Raw genomic sequence first — 15,875 nt, forward strand, 5'->3', positions numbered from 1 at the left:
AGTGTAATTAACTCGATCCTCTGCACTGAAGGTTAAAAAGGGGGAAAACAATGTCTTGCCTTTGAAGTGGAGGTAGAAGTTAAAGGCCATTTTCTCTAGCAGAGACCCCAGCCTCTCCTTAGGAGGAGGCAGCCTTCTGAGTATATTAACTAGAAGCCTTTTCTGGAAGGTGATAAGGAGCCAGGAGCAGCTGGCAAGGACTTAATGAGTTGAGACTGGCAGGCATCTCTTCAGGGCCTTTAGAGTTACTGTCATGGAATAGGGATGGGCTGTAACCAGAAGATTGGGTAACAGGGAGCCTTTGAGAGTGGGGCATGGCCAGATTCCTCACTGACAGGAGGTAACCTGCTCTGTGCAGGCTCGGACTTGGACTGGAGAGGAGAGAGGGTCAGAGTCTGTCCGCAAGCTCTGGGGCAAGCTACATGCACCAGGACTAGAGGGAAGTGGGGCAGGACTGGCTACATAATTTGCAGGGGCCGGTGAAAAATGAAAATGCAGAGCTCCCTGCTCAAAATTGTTAAGAATTTCAGGAGGGCAACAGCAGCACATTAAAGCAATAGGGAGGCCCCTTCTAAATTTGGGGCTCTGTGTGACTGCTCAGGTCACACATCCATGAAGTCAACCCTGAAGTGGTGTCCAGGGAACATGAGCAAGGGATGAGGCCACAACAAAGCCAGCTACAGGGGTCCTCTTCTGGCCTGGAGGTCTCCTGGCCAAAACAAAAAGGCTCTGTCAACACATTGGTAAATCTAAGGACGTAGCCTGGGGCCACACTCAGCATTTCCCAGGCGGGTGGGTCTGCTCCCCTGACAGCATGCCCCACGAAGGCATGTGTGGTGTTCCCAAGTAACCAGTCCACCTCAGCCAACCGGCATTCTCAGAGAGTCCAGGTCTTGCCTTATTTGGAGGAGGGAGGGCATTTAAATTTCATCTCTCCGTGTTGGGGGAGCTCTAGATGCTGGGAAAATATGTCATGCTTGGAGACCATCTGGGGAAGAGGCATCTGGAGTTGTTCCTTTAATTTACAGAACTGACAACCAAGGGTAGGGGCCTTTGGCAAGTACAAAGGGTGATGGCCCAGAAAAGAATCAAGATATTAATAACTGGCTCGGTTGGCACTGTCCTCCAGTCCCCCGCCCTGGGGTTCGTGTGGCTGGGAAGCCTGATGTCTCTGTTACGGCAGGATCAAAACCAGCTTTCAGAGCAACATAAGCCAGGGCTAATTTTTAGCACAGACGTAACTTTCTAGTTCCTTTTTCCTACCCCTCATTTTTCAGTTGCCTTTAAAGAGGCCGCAGAGAACTGAAAAACAAATCCAAGTTTAAAGAGACAAGTGCAAAAATGCAAACTGGGCAAGGCGACAGAGCCGCCAGCTGGACAAAATGTGCCTGGAAAACAGCATCCTCTGCTTGGCAGGTGCTGGGGATTTATGGTTGAGTTTTGCAGACGTTTCATCACGTTACGAGCCAGCTCAGGAGACCCTCATAAAACTCTCCTTATATGAAAGAACAAACTAGCTGATAAAAGTCAGCTGCTGCCTATAAATGCACTGTGGGGATTGCAATTGAGCAGTGGATTTATTAGTCTAGGCTCTCTGTGCAAATTAACTATTCCGCACATTTGAATCGGGAGGAGAAGAGCTGGAGCACAGAGGGCTGTCTCCCTTCTCACATGATGGCAAAATGGGCCATGGTGACCACCTCCCATTTCTTTACTGTGGACCAGACAAAAGTCTCCCTGAAATTAACTAGCTGGGGATCTACTCTTATATTCTTCCTCCTGGCCCCCAACAAATACCCACAAAAAGAATCAGTCCACCAATTCTCTATCCACTGTATTCCCGGCACATCCCCTATGACAGCATTTCTCACAATGGGCTGGCATTTCTGCTGGACTACCAGGATCATGTGTACAGTAATTAGTTCTATGCTGGGCACAGAGGGAGCTCTCCGAATGAATGCCTATGGATGTGGCAGTCTGTAAGGCCCCGCAGACATAAGTTATTACTAATCTACTCCAAACCGTTCGGAGGGGTTAGAGGGTAAGAAGAGCTGAGGTGTCTGTTGGAATCGAGGAATTATTGAGTGCCAGGAAGGAACAAAAAGGGAAGGAGAGATGCGATGAGGAAGTTATTAAGGCCAGTTTCTTCCCCAGAGAAAGGGCAATCTTTGTGGCTACTGTACCCAGCTATCCCTCTCTGTGCTAATGGCTTCATTTCCTCAGGGTTAAAGCTGCTTCTTAAAGAATCACCCTGCAACAGAATCAGGGATACTTGCTAAGGAGGCAGGTTACCTCGGCCCTTCCCCACACATACTAGGCTCTCTGGAGCTAGGGCCCTAATGTGCTATACCAGGTATCCGTTTCAGAAAAATGACTTTCCTTTGCACTATGTAGAAACCAAGAAGGAGCCTTCCAAGAATGATGGGGAGGGGGAAGAGTGCCTGGGAGGGGTCCCTGCCTGTCATTACTTAAAAAGCACTGTCTTTCTCCTCCCAGCCCCTGGCATAAAGGGCAGCACCAGGATTCACTCCAACCTTCTTGGCTATGTGATCAGAAGGGAGGGCAACCAGCAAGGTGGCAGCTGCCCTGAAGAGCCATGGATAATCACGTGCCACTGCCACTCAGATGGGGTAGCTCCGCACCCACCTCTGGGTCTGCAGGAATCCTATGCTAAGTAGGGCTGGGTACACAGAAAACCAAACTCTTGTTACAGCTGAATAGGTGTTGAGGTGGCTTTTACCTTCTGTGGCAGAGAAGGGACAGTGGTATAGAGGAAAGACCTCTTTGACCAGAACCAAGAAACCCCTGGTGCAAACTCTGGCAACGTCACTGACAAGATGTGGGTCATTGGAAAAACCACTATGTCTCTCTAAGCCTGTTTCCTCATCTACCTACAGGAGGTAAGCATACCTGTTTCATGGGCTGTTGTTAGGGTTAAAAAAGACAAGATACAGAGCATAGCACAGTGCCGTACATTATTAGGTTGTCTATTAAGTCAATTTCAGTCCCTTAAATGTTTATAAATTTACCAAAAGGCCCCCACATCTCCTCTCACTTAAACCTTGTAACCTACAAGGACATATCATCATCCCCATTACACAAATGAAGAAACTGAAACTTACAGAGGAGAAATGACTTGTCCAAGAGCATATAGCTAGTTAGAGGTTTAGACTGGAATGCAGGTTGGATGACCTGCAATTCAGGAAGCTTTCCCAATTCGGTTACGCGTTTTCTGTCCTTCTCATCAACACACCAGCTCCTTCCTCTCACTCTCAAACCTGCCCCTCCAAATGTGCACGTGCCCTACCTTTCTCCTAGTGAGAAGGAATTATAAACAGCTCAGTGCTTGAACAGGTTGAAGATGGTGCCTGGCCTGTCTCATCCTGATTAAAGTCAGGTATTACAGACCACAAAGGCTGATCCCTTCTTGGGCAAGGAGTCCTTCTTTTTAGAGCTCAGACATCACACTGCTCAGAGTGACCCTTACTCTGCCCAGAGAGAAGAATCTTAAGATCAGTTTCTAAAGGTGGATGGGGTACAGACAGGAAAGAGGGGAACGTGAACTCTTCATTCATCCAAACGCACTGTCTCACTGACAGGGAAGGGGGCTCTGACCACCAAGTCTATTCCCCAAATGAGGGAAACAGAACAGAGCTCACATTTGGTACCTATCGCGACCCATAAGCCAGTGGTATGCTTCAAGGAGGGGCGTAGAAGTACTCCCACTATGGTGATTCTCCCTAAATTAGCCTATAAATTCAATATGATTCCAGTAAAAATGCCAACAGGATTTCTTCTTCATTGTGGGGGGTGGGTGGGTGGGATTAACTACCTGGAAAATTCTAGGGGGAAGAAAAGCATAATGAATTGGGGTGGGAGGAGAGAGAGGGTTGCAAAAAAACCTAACCAATATTAAGCCTGGGGAAACCACCTAAATGTTCAATAGGGGGCAAGTTAAATAATTTATGGTATACCCAAACAATAGAAACTATGCAATTATTTTTATAAAACTAAGGAAGCTCTTTATGTATTCATATACAACAATCTTCAAGATACAATAAATTGAAAATACAGGGTTTGAAACTGGGTATATAGTATTCTATTACTTGTATAAAAATGAGGGAGAAAATACATAAACGTATTTACTTGTTATGTAAGTTATCTATTGCTGTGAAACAAATTACCCCAAAATTTAGCAACATAAAAAAAAACAAACATCATCTCAGCTTCTGTAGGGCAGGAATCTGGGCATAGCTTAGCAGGCTGCCTTTGGCTCAGATCTCTTATGAGGTTGCAGTCTAGCTGTCAGCTGGGGCTATGGTCTCATCTGAAGGCTCAGCTGGGCTGGGGAGGTGGAATCTGCTCACTCGGGTTGTTGGCAGCCATCTCACCCCAGAAGCCTCTCCACAGGGCTTCCTCACAGCATTGCAACTGATTTCCCTCGGGCAAGTGATGCAAGACAGAGAAAGAGATAGCGCCCAAAATGGAAGCTGCGATTGTTTTTATACCCTATTTTCAGAAGTGACATTCCATCATTTCTGCTGGATTCCATTCCTCAGAAGCAAGTCCATAAGCCCAGCCACATTGAAGGGGAGGGGAGTACATAAGGATGTGAATACCAGAGGCAGGATCACTGGGGACCATCTTAGGAGATGTCTATCACACTTATACTGGCAAAGAATATTTCTGAAAGGATACCCTAGAAGCATTTAATGTTGGTTGTGTCCAAGGACGGGAACTGTGTAACTGGGGGAGAATTTTCCACAGAATTTGCTTGTGTACTCTTTGAATTTTGTACAATGTGAACCGTGCACTTCCTCAGAAAATAAGTCAAATTTAATTTAAATTTAAAAAGAGCAATTAAAAGGACAGTATTTTAATAGCAGAAGAAAAGCTAAGAGGGAACAAAATAAAAACAAACACACTTAAATATACGTAGTTATTATTAAGCACCATAAACAAATTGGGATGGCTTTAGAGTCCATGATTACTTGTTTCAGTGACGGAAGTTTGAAAAGCTCTTTATTGTAACACACACACACACAAACAATTCCCATTTGCAGAACAAAATACAAATTTTTGAGCCAGACATTCAGGGCTCTTACAGTTGGGTCCCAGTCCATCTTACTAACCCATTTCCTGTCATTCTTCTACCCCTTTATACTCTACTGAATTGCTGTAATGAACTATTAATATTTGTCAGTTCTAGGGTGGGGTGTGTGTGAATGCACCAAGCACGATGCCTGGCACACAGCAAACTTCCAGTAAGTGTTACCTCCCGATCTTTCTCAAACAACTGCCTTTGCTGAGGCTGTTCTCTTTGCATGGAATGCCCTGCACCCCTCTCCTACCCCCTCAAAAAACAAACCTGTTGCCATGGAGTCAATTCCCAATCATAGCGACCGTATAGAACAGAGCAGAACTGCTCCTTAGGGCTTCCAAGAAGCAGTTGCTGGATTCAAACTGCCAACCTTTTGGTTAGCAGCCGAGTTCTTAACCACTGCGCCACCAGGCCACCTTCCTCCTAGCCCCAAGTAAAACTCCCCTCAGTCTTAACTCAGAAGTCACTGTTTTATTTCAACAACAATATTCTCAATGTTGTATTACAGTTTAAATCTCTGCAGCTCAAAGTCTGATCCTTGGACTATCAGCATCAGCATTACCTGGCACCTTGTTAGAAATGCAGACTTTCAGGCCCCACCCAGACTTACAGAATCAGGATCTAAATTTTAACAAGATACCAGTGATTTATATGTACATTAAAGTTTGAGAAATACTGGCTTAAATCTTTCTCTACTTGACCTGTAAACCTTTCTAGGTCTCTCATCTCTTTCCAAAGCCCATCATAAGGCCCAATACTCAAATGTCCTTTGAGGTTTTATTCATAATTATGTAGATGATAGAATAAATAAAATACCTGGGAGAATATACACCACATTGTTATAATGGGTATCTGGAAAGTGGGCAGTGAGCCCTGGTGATGCAGTGGTTAAAGTGCCTGGCTAACTCAAAGGTGAGCGGTTCAAACCCACCAGCCACTCTGTGGGAGAAAGATGTGGCAGTCTACTTCCATAAAGATTACAGCCTTGGAAGCCCTCTGGGGCCGTTCTACTCTGTCCTCCAGGGTCGCTATGAGTCAAAATCGACTCAACGAAAGTAGATGGGTTGGCAGGTACGCAATGTGCATTTTCACTTTTCTATAATGTTTCAATTAAAAGTTTTTTTAAAAGATAATTTAAGTAACAGTATGTATCAATGATACCATATTTGTTAAAAAAAAAAGTTTGTGAATAGATACTATACATATCAAAATATTTCTACTTGAGTTTGTTTCATGGTCTTTTACATTTTTAATTTTTCTACAAAATTTTAAAAAGCACATATCCCTTTTGTAATAAGAAAAAAACAAAGTCATTTTCATTTTGAAAAATATATATACTCTTTATTAAACCCTTTTACATCCAATGATCCAGGTTTTTACAACAAACCTAGGAAGCTGACAGGTCTGGAAGTACCATTACCATTTCACAGATGAAGGCACTGGGCCTCAGATACGTAACTCTGATCTGACTCTGGGTTGGTGTTCTCCCACCCAAGCAGTTACTCCAAGCTCAGAGGAATGCGGCAAGTCAGTTGTCAGCTTTGGGCAAAAAAATCTGTCAGTTTAGGAATCGTTATTGTAGCTCAAAACCACAGGGTAAAAGAAAAGCCTTCCTTCTCAGTAATAAACCCCAGCACTCTCAGATGAGCAACAGCAAGAGGAGAACAAGCTTCAAAGGCAAAGCACTCGGAATAATTCATGCTACACCGCCTCCCCCTGGTGGTACGCTCTGGAATCTAAAATTGCCTGATGATAGATAAGTAGGGACTGCAACTGGTCCAAAACAGATTTTTTTTTAATGTTTTTTTCAACATTACCCTATTTCTTTAAATCATCGAAGCTACTCTGTCTTTCTTCAAGGAGTCAAGTATTGACACAAACACATGGAACCAGGACCTGGTGCCAACTAGGCTCAGTGCTGCGGATCACGCCAAGGGTGACAGCAATTCCACAGTGCTGCTCTTTACCTCCTGTCCTTTCCTTCCCCACCACTTCTACTGCTGTTCCTTCTGCACCCAGCGTTCTTCAGCACTGCCTTTCCTGCTTTCTCTCTGCCTCTCTCCACTTCCCTGAGCCTCAGGAAAGGGCAAGCAGTGGCCCACGTATGTCCAGCCACAACCTGGGATGGAGAAGCCCCAACGTCAGAAACACCTAGCATCAACCCTCCCAAGGGCCAGTCCCTAGGTTCTGGGAACTGATAATTCAAGGGCATCACAGTGCAATACTGACATTCCTTTAGAAATATCAGAATGCAGCAAGGTCAGTCTTCAACTGTGCTCCCCCCGGTCTCAGATAAACACACAGCTTCCTTACTCTTCCAGGAAGAAGGAAACATTCAATAGGATATCTGGAATAGGAAGAGAGAAAAATTCTGGCTGTAGCATATCACCTGTCTAGAGGACACAGAATGTTGGATTTATAAAAGATACAGAGGCTGCGAGAGCCTCTCTATAATGCTTCCAGAGATGTGGGATGCAGAGAAGGAGATCACAGGATAAACAAAAGCCAGTACCTTGCACAAGGTCTTGGTGTTCATCTTCTGAAATTTGGTCCCAGGCCTTGGGCAAAGCTTGGATGTTTGCCAAGTCTCCCCAGTGGATTGAGGAGAGGAGGTACTTTCTCTTCATGTACCTACCTGGAAGTTAAGGACCGGTCAAAAAGAAAATTAAATACGTCAAAGTAAAAAATACTCTAATGAGAGTCTAACCCACTGCCCTTGAGTTGATTCCAACTCATAACAACCCTATAGGACAGAGCAGAACTGCCCCAAAGGGTTTCTTAGGCTGTCAACCTTTACAAAGGCAGACTGCCACATCTTTCTCTCGTGGAGCAGCTGGTGATTTAGAACCACCGACCTTTGGGTTACCAGCTGAGCATTTAACCACTGTGCCACCAGGGCTCCCTAGTTAGAGTCTAGTGAGCTATTGAAATGAAAGTGCAGCTATCACTATGTTTTAGCAGGTGGGCAGGATTTACCTGGTGAATAATCACACATATTTACTAGCACCTCTTTATTCAGATGGTTCTGTGCTACAGGCAGAGGAATTAAACACTGTCCTTGCAATCTAGCAGCCCCCAGGGTGAGGAAGAAAACCAGAAACTAAAAAGAAAGAATCTAAGTGACATGACAGATAAAGCTGAGCAGATGTTCCAGGATAAATACACGGTTTAGGGAGTAGCAAGCAGGGGGATCTCAGCTGAAAGGAAAAGCATAAGCAAAGGCACAGAAGTAGGGAAGCATGGGATGAATCTAGAGAAAAGTAAATCTGGTTTTGCTGGCAAGGAGGCAGTGTGTAGAGAGCAACAGGAAAAGAGGCTGAAAGGGAAGGTTGAGCCACAAAGAGCAACAAGCTAGGGATTCTAAACTTTATCCTACTAGCAACAAAAGCTACGGAGAATTTCTATGTATGTAACATGATTAGAACTAGACCTCCAGAAGACATGTGGATTGAGACCATTAACGGGGGATAGGAAGAAGATGGCTTGGAGGGAAAGAAGTTGGAGACAAGAAAACCTGTTAGGAGGTTACACGTCATTAAGAGCCCAAGTGAGAGGTAAGAAACTGTGGAAGTGGCACTGGGGATAGAGAGGAAGGAAAAGACAAGCACCAGGGAAATGCAACTAAAGGGCTTGACAACTGACTGTAAACATTCTTAGAACACTACCCGGCACATAGTAAGTACTCAGAAAAGTTAGCTGCAGCTACTGTTCCTTCTGCTCATGTTGCCGCTGCTGCTACTTCTACCACCGCTACTACTGCAATGAAAAAAGAAAGCAAAGGGGGTAAAGGGAAAGATGGTCTTTGTTTCCAGAGTGGGTGATTAGACAGGGCTGATTCCACACTAAAGGAAAAGGGGGCTGAATTTGAGGGCTAGATCGAGTAGCTCAACTTTAAACTTGAGTTTGCAGTTCCAGTGAGAGATCCAGCTGGAGGTAGCTATAGGAAGTGGGAAACCAAGACTAGAGGCAAGAAGAAAGTTGGGGTTTGGGACTCACTTACATAAAGGTAGAAACTAAAGCCAGAGGGTAGATGAGGGCATCAGAGAAGAATTGAGAGAATAAAGCTAGAACTCCAAGTGGTTCTTTGATAAAATCCTCCTCCCTGAGGAAAAGTATACTCACCATTCAGACCACAATACCCTCCTAACTGGTCTTTCTGCTTCCACGTTTGCCCCCCACCCCAAGTCTTTCCTCAAAGCACAGCCAGGGTGATACTATTAAAAACATCGGTCTGATTATGTCACTCTTCTACTCAAAACCTTGTAATGGCTTTCCATCTCTCTCAGAGAAAAAGGCAAAATCTTTTCAATGCCTTTTGAGCCCCTACACAGTCTAGCCCCATTTCTGACTTCCATCTCCTATTAGGGTACCCTTCATCACTCTGATCTGGCCACACTGGCCTCTTTGCTATTTCCTGAATGTAACAGGCATGTTCTCATCTCAGGGCCTTTACACTTGATGTTCTCTTCCCCCACATATCTACATAGTTTCCTCCCTAACTTTCTTCAGGTCTTTGCTCATATGTCACCTTCTCAGTGAAGCCTGCCCTGAAGACCCTATCTAAAATTACAAGCCCACCCTCACCCCTCAATTTCCTCTTTCCCTGCTTTTTCACCATAGCATTTATCATCATCTGACATACTATACATTTTTCTTTTTTGTTTAATGTTCCTGGCACCTAGAACAGTGCCTGGCAGGTACTAGGTACTTAATTATTTGAGGGATGACTGTACTAAGGAATGCAGGGGGAATCCAAGTTCAGGAACGAAAGAGAACTGAACCAAACTATTCAGTTTTCTAATCTTGTGAAAACTGAAATTAAAAGGACTTCTTAGAACAGCTCTGGACACTATCTAAAATGTATGTGAAGGATACGAATTTCGATAATGTCTCTCAATATCTTGCAACCATTCCAACATGTCAGCCAGAGAGGGGCTCACAGCTGAAGGCTGCAGGACAGCATCAATGCCAACTGCGTCTGCATGCTGCTCATAGACCTGAAACACTTGCTCCACGTAGCTGCTGACCGTGTCACGCACCTTGAGGAGGGTGGCTCTGTGGGGAAAGAGTAATATCATGAGAAAGGTCTAAGGCAAGGTTTCTCAACCTCTGCACTATTGACTTGGCAAATATTCACACATATTTACTAGTACCTCTTTACAGGTGGCTCTGTGCTGTAGGCAGAGGAATGAAACAAAGAAATGGACTGGATAATTCTTTGTCGTATGGGGCTGTCCTGTGCATTGTAGGACACTTAACAGCACCCCTGGCCTCTGCCTACTAGGTACCAGGAGCAAAACACCACCACTCAAGTTGTGACAATCAAAAATGTCTCCAGACATTGCCAAATGTCCCCTGGAGGGAAAAATCGCCCCCAAATGAGACCCACTGGTTTAAAGAGAGTAGTGACAGTGCCCTGGAGTAAGGATGACTCAAAAATCAAGAAGTGACTTAGAGACAGAGAGGCTGAAGAAGTAATATGGCTCTCACAGCTGTGTGATAAGCCCAGTTGCCAAAGAAAGTAAAGACCAAGGGGCCTATCTGGGGCTGCAATAAAACTGCATAACGAGAGCCAATACTCACAGTCCCACACCATGGACATGAAAAGGGAACAAGCAAGAGGAAACTGAAACAACAAACCAGTAGTATCCACATGCTACCTAGCCCTAGCTAGGAAATTCTTGAATGGCAGAGTCTGAGCTCTGGATGCACACACACTCCTGTGGACCTTGGGAAATTTACTCATCCTTCCTCATGTATAAAAATATTTTGTTTTGCTCACTACGTAGCCTAAGTACTCAGAACAGTACCTAGGTACGTAGTTCTAAGCACATAGAACAGTAAAGACTTAACAAATGAATAAGCAAAAAGGATCATTGTGAAAATTAAATGCATTTAAAATACTTAGAGCCATACCTAAGGAGTCCCCGGGTGGTACAAAAGGTTAAGTGCTCAACTGCTAGCTGAAAGGTTGGCGGTTTGAGCCCACTGGAAGGCATCTTGGAAGACAGCCTGGTGATCTGTTTCCAATAGGTCACAGCCTTGAAAACTCTACAGAGCAGTTCTACTCTGCACGCATGGGGCTGCCACGAGTCGAAACTGACTTGACAGCAACTAACAACAGAGCAGTGCCTAGCTTATGGTAAATGTTGTTATTATTCCATTGGTGACTTCGAGGGGCCTAGCCACCAAGACAAAGGCTACAACTTCCCAAAAAACACGGTATTCCCCAGCCCAGAACTGTGGCTTTCAAAAATGTTTGACCATGACTTATAATTAAAAAACACATTTAAAATAACTACCCAGTACCTTCACGCAAATGTGTAATCAACTGAAATAAAAGTTTATAAAACTTGACCCTCTGAAACACCGATTTTCATACTGTGGGTCCTTCTCATTTGTGGGTTGTGACCAGCATTTCAAAAAACCAAAGTAGAAGACAAAACATCACAGTGCATCCTGCACAGTATTGTTTTGTGAAACGCTTATTCCAGCTATGTGTGTATGTATGTGTATACAGACCATGATACAACATGTTATTTCTTCCTGAGGTCAAGGTCAAGTTTCAAAGTAACTGGACTGGAGGAAACCTGGTGCCTCCTGGGAGGCAGGCTTTCACAGGGAGTTCTTTTTTTTTTTTTTAACTTTTATTGAGCTTCAAGTGAACGTTTACAGGTCAAGTCAGTCTGACACCTTACTCCTTACTGCCACTTGCTCTCCCCCTAATGAGTCAGCCCTTCCAGTCTCTCCTTTTATAAAAACTTTGGCAGCCTCCAACTCTCTCTATCCTCCCATCCCCCCTCCAGACAGGAGATGCCAACACAGTCTCAAGTGTCCACCTGATATAATTAGCTCGCTCTTCATCAGCATCTCTCTCCCACCCACTGTCCAGTCCCTTTCATGTCTGATGAATTTTCTTCGGGGATGGTTCCTGTCCTGTGCCAACAGAAGGTTTGGGGACCCTGACCGCCGGGATTCCTCTAGTCACATCCAGACCATTAAGTATGGTCTTTTTATGAGAATTTGGGGTCTGCATCCCACTGATCTCCTGCTCCCTCAGGGGTTCTCCGCTGTGCTCCCTGTCAGGGCAGTTATCGATCGTGGCCGGGCACCAACTAGTTCTTCTGGTCTCAGGATGATGTAGGTCTCTGGTTCATGTGGCCCTCTCTATCTCTTGGGCTCCTAGTTGTCGTGTGACCTTGGTGTTCTTCATTCTCCTTTGATCCAGGTGGGTTGAGACCAATTGATGCATCTTAGATGGCCGCTTGTTAGCTTTTAAGACCCCAGATGCCACATTTCAAAGTGGGATGCAGAATGTTTTCATAATAGAATTATTTTGCCAATTGACTTAGAAGTCCCCTTAAACCATGGTTCCCAAACCCCCGCCCTTGCTCCGCTGACCTTTGAAGTATTCAGTTTATCCCAGAAGCTTCTTTACTTTTGGTCCAGTCCAGTCCAGTTGAGCTGACCTTCCATGTATTGAGTGTTGTCCTTCCCGGGAGTTCTTTTTTTTATATTGAGATATAATTCCCCGAAACCTTCTTCAAACCAAACAATAGTTTAGCTTAACTAGTAAAAAAAAAACAGTCTGCCTTGAGCATTTTGCTCTTTTAAGAACTATTTATATGCAATCAGAGTGACAACTCAAAAAGTTAGATAGAAACCTTAAGAGGCAGTGAGTTTATGTTAATAATGGGGAGGAATAACTCAGAAAAGGAGGGTGAGGATGGTTGTACAATTCAAAGAATGTAATTAATGTCACTGAATTGTACATGTAGAAATGGTTTAAGTGGTATATGTTTTACTGTGTATATTCTCAACAACAAAATAAAAAGAATTGAAATAAAATTCACATACCATAAGATTTACCCTTTTAAAATGTAAATTTCTATGGTTTTTAGTATATTCAGAGTTGTGCACACATCGCCTCTATCTTAGAACATTTTCATCACCCCAAAAAGAAACCCCATACCCATTAGAAGTCACTCTCCACTACTCCTTCGTCCAACCCCTAGCAATCACTGATCTACTGTCTGTCTCAATGGATTTGCCTATTTCGAACATTTCACAAAAATGGAATCATACAATAATGTGGCCTTTTGTGTCTGGCTTCGTTCCCTTAGCATATCATTTTAAAGGTTCATACGTATCGTAGCAAGTATCAGCATTTTGTTTCTTTTTATTTGCTGAATAATATTCCATTATATGGGTATATCACATTTTGTTTATCCATTTATCAGCTGATGAACATTTTGGGGGTTGTTTTTACTTTTTGGCTATTACGAATAATTCTGATTCCCAGGGAGCTCTTTAACAGCTACTATTGATTAAGGAGCTGACCCATATAGAGATGTGTCTATGACCAAGCAAGAGGTTCCTGGGGATTTCTGCCCTTACCCCTCATCAAAGTACCCTCAATCCAGAAGCAAAAGAAATATCTAGAACCATATGGTCCTCGACAGCTTACACATACCTTCATGAGCTGGTTTACCTCTCATCTCTTACCGCCCCTTCTATGCCAGCCATTGTCTATGCAACAATACCCATATCCACGTCCTGATCCATTAACACCCACTCATCCTTCAGGTCTCGGGCATCACTTCCTCCCAGAAGCTCCTCCTCTCCTCACAGTTTGGGTTAAACATGTACCTCTATGCTTCTGTAACTCCCAGTACTTACCACTATCTTAAACCCAAACAAAACCCAGTGCCATCGAGTTGATACTGACTCATAGCGACCCTGCAGAACTGCCCCATAGAGTTTCCAAGGAGCTCCTGGTGGATTTGAACTGCCAACCCTTTGGTTAGCAGCCATAGTACTTAACCACTACACCACCAGGGTTTCCCCACTATCTTAGGACATACCATAATTTAATCGACTGATTGTCTATCTGTTCTACTGGGCTGAGAACTCCTAGAAACTAGAATTGAGTCTGGTTCATTGATATGTTCCCAGCACCTTATGCCTGGCATCCCATAGGTGCTCGATATGTGTACTTTGAACAAATGATGGTCCCCAATTTGATGGTTTCCTATTAGTCCACGGCATAAACTCTGTACACTGGAACCTTCAAGGAATGGCCACATGTGCCTTGTTTCTCCTGTCCTCAACAATCTGTAACTCTGAGACAGAGGGTCTAACAATTAGCATAGATCAGAACTTGGAGACATGCTACTCCTGGGCACAGAGAGACCAGTGCATAGCAGAACAAAGTGGTGGCTGAAGGCTCTGGCCTTGGGGTCAGGCAGACTGGGATTAGAATCCCAGCTTTTCCGTTTACTAGTTGTGACTATGGGCAATTTGCTTGAGCCTCAGTTTCTGCACTTACCAAATGGGATTGACTGAGGTTAAGCCACGGAGGTGTTAAAAAGGTTTTATGAGGTAATGTATGTAAAACCCTTAGCTGTGACACCTACTAAGTTTAGAATACAGCTCTTTGTAGCTTTTTACCATAAGAAGCCCTGGTGGTGCAACAGGTATCGCTCATTTGCTAATCGAAAGCTGGCAGTTCAAATCCACCCAGCAGCTCTACAGGAGAAAGACCTGGTGATAAGACCTGGTGATCTGCTTCTGGTGATCTGCTCCTATAAAGATTACAACCTAGAAAACCCTATGGGGCAGTCCCACTCTGTCACATGGGCTCACTAGGAGGCAAAATCAACTCGATGGCACACAACAAGCTTTTTACCGAATAAAAAAAGAAAGAAAGAAAAATACAAAGTGCTAACAAGCTTCCTCCGCTCTTTTTCTGTTCAGATTTTGTACCTCTACTAAGCTCACCACTGTCAGGCCTAGCCTCTGCCGAGAAATATCAGAAAATGGCTTTTTGACAAAGGTCCCACTGCAACAGAGGGAAAGGGGGGAAGGCTGAGACACCTCCAAGTGCCGTGCTCGCAAGAGAAAAACACCCTTCTGACAGAGTCATCCTTCTAACAGATTCATCTCTTATGAAACACCCAGTTTTAAAATCTACCGAGCTCCTTACAGCCTCTCCCCTAGCTTGTCCAGGACGGTGTCACCAGCAGCCAGCTGCTTGCGCCTCAGCTGCTCCTCTAGGTCTGGGAAGGCGCGAAGTGGCGGCACGTCGTCAAACCGCACGTTCCGGGCCGCCTGCAGCTGCTCGGCCAGGTTGCTGAGGGAGGCCACGAGGGGCTGGCAGTCGCTCAGCGTGCTCCGCCACAGGCCCTGCTGCTCCTCCACCGCGGGGAAGCACTGCCGCAGGGCCTCCCGCACCGCAAGCAAAGGCCGGTCCTGAGTCATCGTCTGTGCAAACCAACAGAAGCAGCGTTAGGTCCCAGGTCGGTCGGGAGTTACGTCCGTCCTCGTGTCAGGACACGTTCTCAGCCTCCGCCCTCAAGCCCGCTTCCTCAGGTAAGGCTGTCCATTCCTTCAGGCAGGAGTTCCTGTCGCGAGGTGTCGTCTTACCTCCGGAAGCGGCTCTCTGAAGGAAGCCCCCTGTGGCCCACCTCAGGAAGCGTTTCCGACTGTTCCTCAGAGGAGGTTTCTCCAGGGGTAGGGCGGTCTCCTATTTCAGACTGCGGATTCCCGGGGCCGAGGCTCTGTCTCGCTCTCCAGACTCGTGCTACTGGAGCCGGAATCCTGTCTCTGCTTCTTGAGGCTGCTCACCGCTTTCCCTAAATCAGAGGTCAAATTTACCGTCACCGCAACGAAACATCGATGACACGCGGATCTCTGTGCGCATGCCCAAAAGCGATTCCTCGTCCCCACCCCGCCCACCCGCTCGTAAAGCGCAACCTCAGGCCAAGGCGGCCCC

The 15,875-nt window shown here is 45.2% G+C and overlaps 1 protein-coding gene across 2 annotated transcripts; it reads right to left on the reverse strand.

The window, feature by feature from the left end:
• Window positions 1–3,855: 3,855 nt before the first annotated feature.
• On the reverse strand, window positions 3,856–15,818 carry AIRIM (AFG2 interacting ribosome maturation factor). Of its 2 annotated transcripts, none has more exons than XM_010595222.3 (4): window positions 15,527–15,818; window positions 15,087–15,364; window positions 9,977–10,156; window positions 3,856–7,732 (listed from the first exon to the last, which is right to left on the reverse strand). In XM_010595222.3, exons 2-4 carry the CDS (start codon window positions 15,359–15,361, stop codon window positions 7,495–7,497), a joined length of 693 nt encoding a protein of 230 aa, XP_010593524.1. In that variant the 5' UTR covers window positions 15,362–15,364; window positions 15,527–15,818; the 3' UTR covers window positions 3,856–7,494. The 2 variants fall into 2 exon arrangements, with proteins under 2 accessions (XP_010593524.1, XP_003415552.1); XM_003415504.4 differs by having other exon boundaries at window positions 3,859–7,448; window positions 7,614–7,732; window positions 15,087–15,818.
• Window positions 15,819–15,875: the final 57 nt, after the last annotated feature.

This window comes from Loxodonta africana, chromosome 3 (genome assembly GCF_030014295.1).
Source record: "Loxodonta africana isolate mLoxAfr1 chromosome 3, mLoxAfr1.hap2, whole genome shotgun sequence".
NCBI lineage: Eukaryota > Metazoa > Chordata > Mammalia > Proboscidea > Elephantidae > Loxodonta > Loxodonta africana.

Excerpts from the sequence above, each read along its gene's own strand:
- AIRIM (XM_010595222.3), bottom strand. The coding sequence starts at position 15,361 with ATGACTCAGGACCGGCCTTTGCTTGCGGTGCGGGAGGCCCTGCGGCAG. Across the intron at positions 10,157-15,086 it reads GACAAGCTAGGGGAGAGGCT|AGCCACCCTCCTCAAGGTGC; the intron begins GTAAGGAGCTCG and ends CTTTCCCCACAG. Across the intron at positions 7,733-9,976 it reads GAGAGACATTATCGAAATTC|GTACATGAAGAGAAAGTACC; the intron begins GTATCCTTCACA and ends ACTTCCAGGTAG.